This window comes from Lacerta agilis, chromosome 7 (assembly GCF_009819535.1).
Source record: "Lacerta agilis isolate rLacAgi1 chromosome 7, rLacAgi1.pri, whole genome shotgun sequence".
Classification (NCBI taxonomy): Eukaryota; Metazoa; Chordata; class Lepidosauria; order Squamata; family Lacertidae; genus Lacerta; species Lacerta agilis.
In genome coordinates this window covers 85,662,522-85,674,952 of record NC_046318.1, presented here as the reverse complement: position 1 = coordinate 85,674,952, position 12,431 = coordinate 85,662,522, and the positions used below count along the sequence as shown (strand labels likewise).

The 12,431-nt window shown below is 48.7% G+C and overlaps 1 protein-coding gene across 2 annotated transcripts in view; it reads right to left on the bottom strand.

Annotated features, from left to right (window-relative positions):
- The window catches only part of BOP1 (BOP1 ribosomal biogenesis factor), a 62,823-nt gene that overhangs the window by 48,379 nt on the left and 2,013 nt on the right, over positions 1 to 12,431 (bottom strand). The window contains exons 2-3 of one of the 2 annotated variants that reach the window (XM_033156022.1): positions 12,205 to 12,393; positions 4,854 to 4,973 (exon numbers count right to left, since the gene is read on the bottom strand). In XM_033156022.1, coding sequence (XP_033011913.1) covers positions 4,854 to 4,973; positions 12,205 to 12,393 — 309 coding nt within the window. Of the gene's footprint in view, positions 1 to 4,853; positions 4,974 to 12,204; positions 12,397 to 12,431 lie in introns of both variants that reach the window. The other variant, XM_033156021.1, reaches the window with a different exon arrangement.

The following is a 12,431-nucleotide window of genomic DNA, read 5'->3' as shown; positions in this document are numbered from 1 at the left end:
AGCGAGGCCTTGACAGCCTCTCCAGCTCCCGGCCATTCATCTCCGGGCAGCTGAAGGGGAGGGAGGGAGGGACGCTCGGTCTGCCCAGCAAGCAAGCAAGTGCGGCACACACAGGCAGTGTTGGGGGGGGGGCAGGGAGGGGAAGGAGCGCAAGAGCAAGGAGGCCGGGGATTTCCCCAGCTCCAGCCCTCCGCCTGACGGGGACATATCTGCACAGGCAGCACCTCTGCTCTCCCCACTGTGCAGCAGCCACCTTTGCAGCCAAGCGGGGGTGCAGCGGGAGACGGTCCAAGGCACTGCTGTGAGGAGGCAAGGCGAGCAGAGCTGCCTTATCCCGGACGGCCCAGCCAGGCCACGCCAGGAAACCAATTTATTTTGTTGTGTCTCTTCCCAGAACACACGGTAGGGAAGGAGTTGGGCGGCACGCCAGGCCCAACGCCGGCGGCTGCCAACTGAGCAGGAGCTCAGTAGGAGGAAGTTTAGTCTGTGCTCAGTGCAGGGGCAGCTGCTTGCTAGTCTTCGCTAGACAAACCCACGCAGGCGAGGAGGGCGGCGAAGATGGGGTGGCGTGGGGGGGGGGAGAAGCACCAGCGCTTGCAGAGGGGGCAGGCAGGTGAACAGGAGCTGAGCCACAACGCTGCTAGCACAGCAGTCATGCTCCAGAAAGGAAGCAGAATCATCCCTCCCCACCCCATTCCCTGCTAAGGAAGCCCAATTCTGCTGCCAACAAGGCAACTCAGCAACTTGCACACTTTTACTGCCTTCTGCTCACCTTGCTACCTCTACGATGCAGCCAGGAACCAGGTTTGCAAATAACCAGGAAGGGAAACAGGGCTATGCCAGGAGGAAAGGGCATGGAAAGGAGGGATACTGGGCCTGCAGACAGGACTGAAGAACCAAGAGTTGTGAACGCCCCCTGGATCGCTTCCCCTCGGCCCCAAGTTTGGAAACTCCAAGAGATCAGAGGACAATTCTGCACCAGATCCCAAACTGCATACCTATGTGTACAATCACAGATGTGGATAACACACTTTGTCCCAGCCAGGCCCTGTGCCAAGGCTCCTGGGGCCAGCCTCCCATCCCCACAGGATGCTGCCCGGCCGGGCCAAACCTCACAAGCCAAGCACATCCAGGGGGTGAGGGGAAAGGGCTGCAACCAACTGCCTTCTCTGGAAATGGCACCTCTTCTGGCAGGACACCTTCTGCCTTGCAAGCCTTGGCATTGCCCAGCAAAGAGCAAGGACCCATTGCCAGCTCTCCTCGCTGCTGCTTTGGCTGGTAACACTTAGTGGCACAGCTGCAAGAACAATCATCCAGCTGGACAGAATTGCCTTGGGAAGGAGACAAACTGCAAACCTAGAAGGGCTTCTCTTTTTAAATCCATGACCTCATAGCAAAACATCTCCACTTGCTGTTCCATTTGGAAATGGGTAGAGGAATGTGCCCGGACAGAAAGCCCAGGGCAAGGCAGATCTGAAAGGGGAAGGCTGGGGAAACCAAGAGGAAAGATGGCGGAACAGAGGAAAGGAAGCAAAGCTCCTCCGTAGGAGTGCGTGCGCGCTCATTCCACTCATTCTCCCCACGCCTCCGTTCCATGCCCATCCCCAAAGGTGGACTTTGCCAAGCCTGCAGCTGCGCAGGAAAGGCACCAAGCCACTCACAATCTGACACTTGCCAGGCTGAGTCACACTACGGGTTCAGCAAGCCCAGCATCCTGTTTCCAATGGGGGCCAGTCCCATTTTTTTCCACAGCAGACAGAGGGGTAAGTGAGTCGGTTGTGTGGTGAAGCTCATCCTTTGCTTCCCTCACTGGGTTTTTACACCCATTTTATTATCCTCAGTGTGATCATCAAGCTTTTCTTCTGAATGTAGGCTGGAAGACTCCGGAGCAGGGATTGTCACACTTCTAAGTTCCGACCTATCAGGAGTTCAAAGCTCTTTACTAAGCCTGAGTTTTTCAATTTGTGTCCCTATTGCTCCTTGAAACAACCTTCTGGGCTCCCAGTCCTCATGCCTGAAGATACAGGGACTTTAATTACCTGAAGCTTTGCGTCTCTAACCAGGGGCACTGGGGGCACTGGCCTTGTCAATCTAGAGTTCAAGGGAGCAACCTTGTGCCTCGGGGTTACAATGCACAGTGAGAAGCACACGCCCTGGGTACAGGAAGCAGCAGCATCAAGACTCTTCTGGAGGAGAGATAAATGCAATTACAGAAAGAGAGGGAGGCAGGAACAAAGCCACTGGAAGCCTCTCTGATGTCAACAGGTTCTGAATCAGTGCTCCCCTCAATGGGGCCCTGAAATAGGACCAGCTGGGGAGGGAGAGACCTTGGATTCAGACATGAAAGAGCTGTGTCCCTGGGTAATGCTCGAGACATTACACAAGCGTGCATTTTGTATGGCCATATATTTCATTACGCTCTCAATCTCTATTCCAGACCCGGCACTTCCGCAGCTCCTGCTCCAGACCAGGTGGGCTTCTAGTCTGTGGATGCCCTGAATGCATGACTCTGCTGGGTCAGAAAGGCAAGCAGGGATTTCATTCCTTGGGATGCTAAGTCCAGGTCCAAGCCCCCTGCTCTCTTGCGGCCTCACCCACTCGGACTCCCCAAATAATCATCCCACTCAGACAACACCATATGCAAGCAGCACTCCTCTGTGTCACCCTGGCCAGTTGGCTCTGACTGACTAAAAGCTACATGAACAGCTGACAGGGAAGCCTGTCCCAAGTCTTTCCCAACTGACTGCCGATTCAAATAGCCCCTCTCAAAGTGACAGGAAGACTCTCCAGGATGCACTCCTTACCATCCAGCTCCTGAGTATTAGTAAACACCATCGGGTCCTTCTCTGGATTGACAACATTCACAAACCTGCCCCCCCATGTCCCTCATTTCCTGCTTCACAGAAGAAGAACCCAGCCAGCTTTAAGCAAGTCTTCAAGGTGCTTCCGTTGCTGAGACTGGGACTACCACATAGGGAATCTGATAGAGGGACCGGGTGGAAGAACTGGATGCAAGCAGTTGCAAATGCAGCCACATGAGTGCTAATGCTGTTGTGGCAGCAGGCATTGTGGGGAAGAGATCAGGCTGCTGGTTGGGAAAGCAGAACTGGAGAGAATCAATGGCAGGCTGGTGGGACAGGGGAATGGGGAGGGAGCATTTCTGTCCTTCAGCCAGAAACTGAGAGAGTTCAAGGACTCGGGAGGTGACAGGAGGTTAGGAATGCTGACCCACATTCTGTTTGCAGAGAAGGAACTAACAAGCTATTCCACTACGTTACTCAGGGCAGATGTTTCCACAAGAATGACAAAGGCAGAAAGGAAATCCCTGTCTTCTTCAACTAAAATGCCAACAAATAATTCAATTATGTCTTACAGAGCAGACTTTTGTAAAAAAACAAAACAAAAAACCCACCTCCTTGTGCTGATTCTGTCAAGGAGAAACAGCTGTGTCCATGTGCCTCACCAGAGCTACATGACACTCAGGCCACAACAGTCAACCTGGAACAATTCTGCCCCAATGTGCCCTCAAACTCAGAGACCTCCGTGTTTTCTTGCACTCTTCTGAACTTTCCACCCTGCTAGGAGCAGTATTTTCCCCGCCTGCTTGCCTTTTGTGCAGGCTAAATACACCACACAGAGCTCCTGCCTCTTTTGAGGTCTTTCTTTACAGTCTCCCACTGTTTTGCTCTGAACTGCCTAGAAACAAGAGTGCCCAGAACTTGACACAATTAGGTGTCTGCCCTTGGACATGATGATTTCTGCACCACCTCTCCCCATATGAACTGACCTGGTCCCCTGAAATCAGCATCTTTTGTGACAGGTCTGTGGGGTGGTTCTGTGGTGGCTCCCCGTTTGTGCAATGCTCTCCCCAAGGCAAGGAGGCTTGCCTGGTACCTTCGTGACGTATCTTTAGGCACCAGTCAAAAACATTCTCCTCCTAGGCCTTTGGGTAATTAAGCAATCTATGGCCTTTTAAACTGTGTGTGTGCAGAGGGGAGGTGTTGTTTTTGTTTGTCACAATGGTATGTATTTTTGTGTTTTTATTTTGTAAACTGCCCTGTGATCCTTGGATGAAGGGCGGTATAGAAAGTTAATGCTGTAATTATAAAGAATACAACTTTAAGAAGTCTTGGCAATTTTGCAACAAGAGCATCAAGGGCTTATTCAAAGCGCATTACCTATTGTAACCTCCAGACCTTTTTCTGCAGCGACGCCTATCCAATTATCCTCTCTTCAGCATTGTGAATATTTTCCTCACTTGTGTTTACCACCATTTACCTTCCTCATTCACCTGGAATTTAGTCCAGTTACTTACGAGTTCAACAGTAAACCATCAGTTTTTTTTTTCTTCCTCAGACCATGAACCCAGGAAAGTGCAGCCTCTTACAGTTTGCCTGAGGGAAGGTAACCAATGGTCCTCCTCCTCCTGCCTCAAATCCCACACACATCCTCTTGCAACTTTGCAGGCACAAGCCAATCTAATTGTCCCCCCTCCACCAGCCTTTTTCTCACTGCCCTGGAGCCACCCCATAATCCACATCTCTGGGCCCTGTGTGTGACTAACAGCCTCATCCACTGCTCTTAAGCTTCTTGCAGGATGTCAAGTCAGTCTCTCCCCCCCCCCACCAGTTCCTCTGTAAAGAACAAACATCAGTGTAACCCATGCAGCCAAATGTCCATATGACAGAAAAACTGGGTCAGCAGTTATTGAAAAAGCACACAGGAAACACAGAAACACAAGGAGCCAACTCACTTTTCATTCAAAGAGCAGGAGACCTTGATTTGTTTAGGTTTGCATGGCCTGGCAAGCCATCACTGCCCACAGAGTAACATGGAACTGGAGACCACCTTACCTCCTCATCGGAGCTGTCTTCCACATATTCATTCTGCAAGAGTGGCTCCTCCTGTGGATTGTGTTCTGTGCCCTTGATCTTACGGTGCGATCGCACTTTCTTCTTGGAAACCTCTTCAGCCTGAAAGACAAGCAGGATGGCAGAAAGAGTTACCATGTGCAGGCAGCGAGAGGCAGCATGGGAGACCTCCCAAACTACACAAAATGGCTAGCAATGAACACTCAGTGTAGTGAGGGCCTCCCTCCCTCGGGCTATAGGCTAAGGTCTTCTACTAGGTACATCCTGGCGCTCCCTCTCAACCCATGAAAAAGACATCGCTATAGTCCACAAAAAGTTGAGACCTGCAGCCACCCTCTACCAGGAGAATCTCAGCATCATAGAATTGTAGATTTGGAAGGGACCCAAACGGTCATCTAGTCCAACCTCCTGCAATGCAGGAATCTCAGCTAAAGCATCCATGGCAGATGGCCATCAAAGCTCTGCTTAAAAACCACCACCTTCCAAGAGAGTCTATGACCTTCCAAGGGAGTTTGTTCCACTGTTGAACAGCTCTTACAGTCAGACATTTTTTTTCCTGATGTTTAGTTGGAATCTCTTTCTTGTAACTTGACGCCATTGGTTTGAGTCCTACCCTCCAGAGCAGGAGAAAACAATCTTGCTCCCTCCTCCGTGTGACAGTCCCAGGTGACAGATATTTGAGTATGGGGGAAATGGACAGAGAGAAGTTTTATCCTTCTCTTATAACACTAGAACTTTAGATGAAACCAAGTGCTTATTCATGCAGCTCACAGTTAAACTGTGGAACTCACTCGCACAGGTGTTAAGAGACAGCCATCAACTTGGATGCCTTTAAATGAGGTTTAAATGAGGGCCTTCTCAGTACTGGCCCCGACTTGGTGGAACAGTCTGGCAGAAGAGACCAGGGCCCTGCGGGATTTGGCATCTTTCCGCAGGGCCTGCAAGACGGAGCTGTTCCACCTGGCCTTTGGGTTGGTTTCAGTTTAACTCTGATGTATCGGTCTTTTGGTGTGATTGGTGGGCTACTTAAAAATGAGGCTGCAGTTTAGATTTAATTTTAAATTGTATTTTAATCTGTATTTTAATGAACTGTTTTATGTTTTTGTTGTGATTTTATTGGTGTTAGCCGCCCTGAGCCCGGTTTGGCGGGGAAAGGCGGGGTATAAATAAAAAATTATTATTATTATTATTATTAGGCAAATTCACGAAAAAAGACTTTCAATGGCCACTAGTCATGATGGAGGCTATTCTCTGCCTCCACAGATGGATGGACCATGAAAGCAATGCTCCACCTCCACACCTGGGAGGCTTCTGAATGAATACCAGTGGCTGGAAACCACAGGGGGGGAGGGCTCTTGTGCTCACGTCCTGCCTGCAGGCATCTGTTTGTCTCCTGTCAGAACAGGATGCTGGACTAGATGGGCCATTGGTCTGATCCAGGACAGAATGCATAATGAATCCCCCAAGTTAGTTGTCAGAGGGTGTCGTGATGGCCGTCAGGGAGGTAGATGGGCAATTTCGCATAAAGGTCACCCTTCCTCAAGGTGGGAGCCCCCCACTGTTTTGGACTACAAACCCATCAGCCCCAGCATCATATGGTCATGCTGCCTAGGGCAGTTGGGAGTTGTAGTCCAAAGCAGCCAGAGGGCACTTTTCTGGGGAAGGCTTACCTAGACCATAGGTAAGCCTTCCAGGTGACACATCAGTACTTCAGATGGCTTGGCCTATCAGCAGCCATGAGCTAAGAGGCAGCAGGCGTCTGCATATACAATAACAGCAGGAGAAGGCTCCTACTTTCTATGCCGTGTTTGTGGGCTTCCTGAAGGCATCTGGCTGGCCACTCTTGGCAATAAGAGGCTAGGCTAGATGGAACCACCTTAGTCTGGTCCACCAGGGCTCTTCTTAGGATTTGAGACAGGACAGGATCCAGCCCCAGCCAGATTCCAGCCCACGGGCCTGGTGTTCCAGACTGCACCTACGCCTTGGCCTGGCGTGCGGGTGCAGGCAGAACTGCACATCCTTCCCTGTTAAAGAGATTCACCCTCCTCCCCCGCTCAGTGGGGACCCAGCCTAGAGTGGGTTTTACCGGAGGATTTGACAGAATAATCAGAAAAGCAGCCCTACAAAGCACCCCTCTTGGGAGCAGTAAAATCTGCACAGTGTGTGATCACCTTCTGCTGTACGCAACCCATAACACAGACCTTTCTGCCCCCCCCCCTGTCTTCCACCCTTCTGGCCAAGGGGAGAAAGTGGGGCTGGGGGCCTAGAAAGTACAGGGCCAACTAGAAGATGGGATTACAGCAAAAACAAAGGCTTTATTAAAGTCTTTGAAAAAAGGAGATCGGAGGTAAGTTTTTTCCCAGGCTTTTGGCATTGAGAAGGTTTTGTCTGTCTCTCCCGCTCTCCCCCCCCCCAAAAAAAATTCTCCTTCCTCCCAACATTCCATGAGCTTGGAGCAGAGCCTCAAGCTGCAGAAATGGGCCCCTGGTGCAGCAAGCCACCCTGGCGGCCTGCCAGGTCATGCCAAGGAGGCCCAGGGTCACTGCCAAGGGCACCCTGGCCTAGCAAGACTGGCCCAGCTCCTCATCCCTCACAGGCACCAGAGCTGCTTCTCAGTGCACCTCCAGAACAAGACACGTGGATCAATGCTGCTGTGGAGACACCCACAAACCAAAGCGCCCCTAGAATGACCAAGCTCCCCTTCCTGTTGCTGTGCTCATGTCCCTCTGGCAATCAGCTGGAAGAGAGCTAGGACAAGGCAGGCTGATGTGGATTCTTCAGACAACGCCAGCAAGTGCAGAACGTTCCAAGGCTCATGTTTTGAGACTCATTTGTTCATTTGCAAGATGGAGGGGCAGGCTTGTGCCACCCTCCTGACTCAGAAGATGTAGGGTAGGGCTCTCAGCTTAGGTGAGATGAAGTGTAAGGTTCTCCCAAGCAGCTTTTATCCAGAGGCATATAAAAGAATCCCCTTGGTGAAACCTAGCCTTGACACGTGCTGGAAACCATCCTTCTTGCACAGCAGTCTCGTTCTTGGATTTTCTACAGCCACACTGGCTCTCTGCATTTTTGATTAATGGACATAAAACCGGGCCTTGCTTCCTGCCCTGAGCAGTCGGTTCAGAGGCTCCTCCAGGAAGGTGGGCAAAGAGGCCACCAGAGGGCAGCATGCAACACCAAAAGAAATGGGCAGGGGGGGAGCAGGGGGGCAGGAGAGACAGCCAGGAAAAGCAATCGGAAGGAGTAATTGCAGCAGCTGCGGCAGCCAGGGCTTCCGAGGTGAAGAGGTCAGGCTGTAGGCCGCTATGCCTGCATCTGCTGATTCAGCAATGCTTGTGGCCAGGTGAGAAGCACCGGCTGGTGCTGGAAACTCACTTCACAATCGGCAAACGGCCTGTGCGGAAGCCACTGAGACAGTTCAGTTCTTGAACAGGCGGCACAAGTGTCTGTTCTGCAACTCTTCTCTGCTTTTCGGTAACTGTCTGTACGACTCCCTTTAATCTGAAAACTGTGCTGCAATATTTATTACATTTGTACTGTCCACCATGAAAACTCTTCTAGCATGGCAAATGCCTTTTCATCAGAAGCCCTACAAGTGCTTCTTCAATTCTCTCTTTGGCACCTCCGGGCATCACCAAGGAAATCCAGGACCAGCAGGACTGAGCTCCTCTGTGCAGAGGATGCTGGTCCCATGCAACTCTCCAATGCCAACTGCAAGAGAACCAAGCTCCCTCCCTGCCAAGGTTAGAGGGATGCAAGTTCCTCTGTTCCTTACCACCCGGCTTCCTATGAGGTCTGTGAAGTCAAGTGCCCTCTTCGTTATTTGAAACTTGAATCCTTCAGGGACCTAAGGCAGCACACACCTATTGCCTCTACAGTTCTAAATCTGTGTGACGTAGGTTAAACTAAGAGACAAGGATGTGCCCAAGGCCAACCTTTGGGCTTCACAACAGAACAGCAATGGCACCCAGGCTCCCCAGCCCAGCAGCCTGTCACCCAATGAACTGCACAAGCAAAAGCTGGCCACTGTGGCTGAAGGCCTGCCAGAATTTTCCAAAGATGAAACTGCCTTTCCTCCCATTGTTTTGTGTCTGAACACTCCACAGAATTGTGCATGTTGCAACTTAAGAGAGCCTTCCGGGGACAAAGAATCATCTACGTATCACAAATTTATCCATCCTGAGCCAGCAGAAGAAAGGGAAGTTTCTTAAGCCCCGGGTGAAGCATCTTCCTTTGCTGCTGCCTCCACCTCCTCCTGTTTCTATGCACAAGAGAGGAAGTTTTGCCTTGAGGCAGGAGACCCACCAGTAACAATATAGAAGAATTCCCAACTTTGGAGCACACGGCAGAGCTGCAGCACGCACAGGAGCTTTTCATCTCCATCGCCGGCTGACGGTTGTCTATTCCGTTCTACACGTTCATGCTCCCCAGGATCCCTGCCAAGTTGACTGACTGCCAAGCCCTGATGAATAAGGCTGATGACAGAAGCAGAGAGGCCTTGCGGCGCATATATATATCTACTTGCTATTATTTTTATTTACAATGCACAGAGCATCAGGCTCTTGACACTGAAGAAACTTACTGTCTAAAGCCAAGCCAGAGGAAAAATTGCGTGCTGGGAGAGGGAAGTGAGCACCGCACGGCAAAAGCAGCTGCTCAGCTCAGCTGCAACAGGAAGGCCAGAGCATGGAAAGCACTAACATGTTCTCTTAGTCAAAACAGGTCAGATCATGGACAGCGCCAGCGGCAAAGCCTCACAGATCAACGTATCAGGGAGTCCTAATAGGAATGCAAATATGGGAATGCAAATATGCCAACCACACTAGGAGGCCTGTCAAAAACCAGTTACTCTAGTAAGCACGTCAATCCACACATTCAAAAGCTTGCCTAGTCACCTCATCTCAAAAAGGAAAGGGTTCAGAATAGAGCCATCAAAATAATCAAGGGGATGGACTGAGTCCCCTATGAATAAAATTTGCTGTGTTTGGGACTTCTTAATTTTGAGAAAAGGTGAGTAAGGAGGGACACGATAAGAAATTTATAAAACTGTTCTCAAGGTGACCAGATCCCTGTGGCATGAGTGCAACAGCACTCTGCCCACCTGCAGTTCCCCATATTAAGGGTATTAACAGGCCTACTAACTCGGACAGCGGAGGTAGAACACAGTCATCATGGCCAGTAGCTCTTGGGGATGGCAATATTTATTTATATCCCGCCTTTCCCCCAGAACCAGGACTAAAGGTGGCTTTAAAAAATCAAAACACCTATATCGCGTACAGTTATATATTTCATTTACAAATCATAATTTTCCATCCTTAAGTCTCTATTTGTTTACCTTAAAGGTTCAGTCTGCATCTGCCATTAGGATTCCACTTATACCATTATTCCTTAAGTAATCTTTGAATATCCTCCATTCTTTCCATACTTCCTGGGACATTTGACATATAATAGCTTAAAAATGCAATGAGGATAATTGGAGGTACAAGAATTTGTTTGTAAATAAGAAAAGAGAAGAATAGCAGTTTGTTTATGTTTATGTTTACTTTGTTGTGTTTGTGTTTGTCTTTATGTGTATTTGTATTTTTATGTGTATTTTTAAATAATAAAGAGAGATTATTAAAAAAAAATATTAAAAAATCAAAAAACCATGGATAAAACAAAGTTGAAAACATTTAAATGTTAACTGTCCATTCTCCTTTAGGTATCTGCATGATTTTGTCAGGGGGAAATTCCCCTCAGTATATCCTTACCAAGAAGAAAATCCCTGTTCTTCCCTAGGGAAGCACATTTCATATTCAATTGGAGGAAAGCTCATCTAGGTTGCAACAGAGTTATTTCACTGAGGATGCCTCTCTCTCTCTCTCTGCACATGCATATAAATTTGTTTGCTTTGTTATTTATTTAAAGCCTTTTATTTTGCTTTTCAGGAAGATACCTTGCAATGTGACAGTGATATGGGTATTCCAGAAAATTTTGATCTTGGAAAACGCCCCAGGGCATATTAGGATAATTTGCATCAATAATATTTTAGTTATATTTAGTTAGATATTTTCTGATGCCCTCTACAGAGTAATCTAGTTTAGCACATTTATTTTACTTGTATTTAGTAAGCAAAACTAAAAAACATACCCTATGTTAAATGTTTTGTACCAATACATGTATTTGATCTAAAATATGTGAGGAGAGATTAAAGCATACTTAATGAAATTTAAATGTTAAGTAAAAAGTAAGTATTGGTATACTTGTATAAATGTAAATATTTCCTTTATATCCATGGTAGAGAAGTTGAGCCCCTCCCTTGCCACCTCTCTGATAGGTCCTTGAGACTGTCCACAGGCCGCACCCCTTACCAGCCCTCCTCTGGCCCTCCTGAAGTGCTGTTGCCTGGCTGGAACATGTCCTTGAATGTGCTAACGCCTCTTCCTTGCCTGGATGGAAGTGTGTGCACTTTCCTTTACTTTTGCATGGCTAGAACATACAAAGCTAAGTCACACTCTTTGCCTCACCCACAATTAACATGTGACTGCTGGAAGGCTGCCTATGAGGGAATGAGGACCTTGAGCTGAAGTTTCAGCACCCCTTCCAGACGTAACTTAAATGTTAAAAAACCAAAGGGGCTGAAAACTCTTGGCTTACTAATACATTTTAGCAACCGGAGAACTGTGCATGCTTCACATAGGGCTGTATCCAAAGCTACTGTTCCAACTGCACAATACTCCCATTTGCACAATGGCTCTTCCTCATCCTCTCTCCTGCAGCCTCCATACACCCCGAGAATACACTTTCTGGAGCAATTTTGGGGGTGCACAGGGAGAAAAGAGGAAGGGGAAGTTCTGTTGCGCAAGTGGAACTCCACTCACACAGCGTGGCATACAATCACCTGAAAAACATGAATTACAACTTTGAAGCTGCTGGGCTTGCCTAACATTGTATGTGCACCTGAACTTCTTAAACGGGAAACTTCCCAATGAAAACCAACTTCACTGCAAAATGACAAGCATAACATACGAACTGAAGGGATAGCTCAGATGGCAGAGCACAAGGCTCTTAATCTCAGGGTTGTGGGTTTGAGTCCCACTTGGGGCAAAGATTCTTACCTTGCAGGAGTTGGACTAAATGACCCTTGCAAGTCCCTTACAACTCTACAATTCTATGAAATGAAGAAATGCAACCTATGTGTAGAACAGTGACAGAATGACAATCTCTGAAGCGTTGCCACCGAAGGAATATGTGATTTCTTTGTCCAGAACCTCCCTTTCGTAAAGCTACATGAAAAGAGTCACCTAAAGACACAGTGCCATAGACACAGCACTCTGGAGTATTCTATACTTACAAGCGTATTTTCAGGGGGCAAGACGCCTTCTGACTTCTCCTCGACCCCACTGTCGTGGTCTTCCTCCTCATCCTCTGTGATGCTGTCACTCCCAGAATCCTCTAGTCCAGAGAATACACTTTCATCACTGTCTGTCAGATCATCACTTTGCCCTTCTTGCTCCTCGAGGGGAAGGATGCTGAGGAGAGGCTGCTGAGGAGAGGAAACAGAAAGCATTAGAAGAGTGT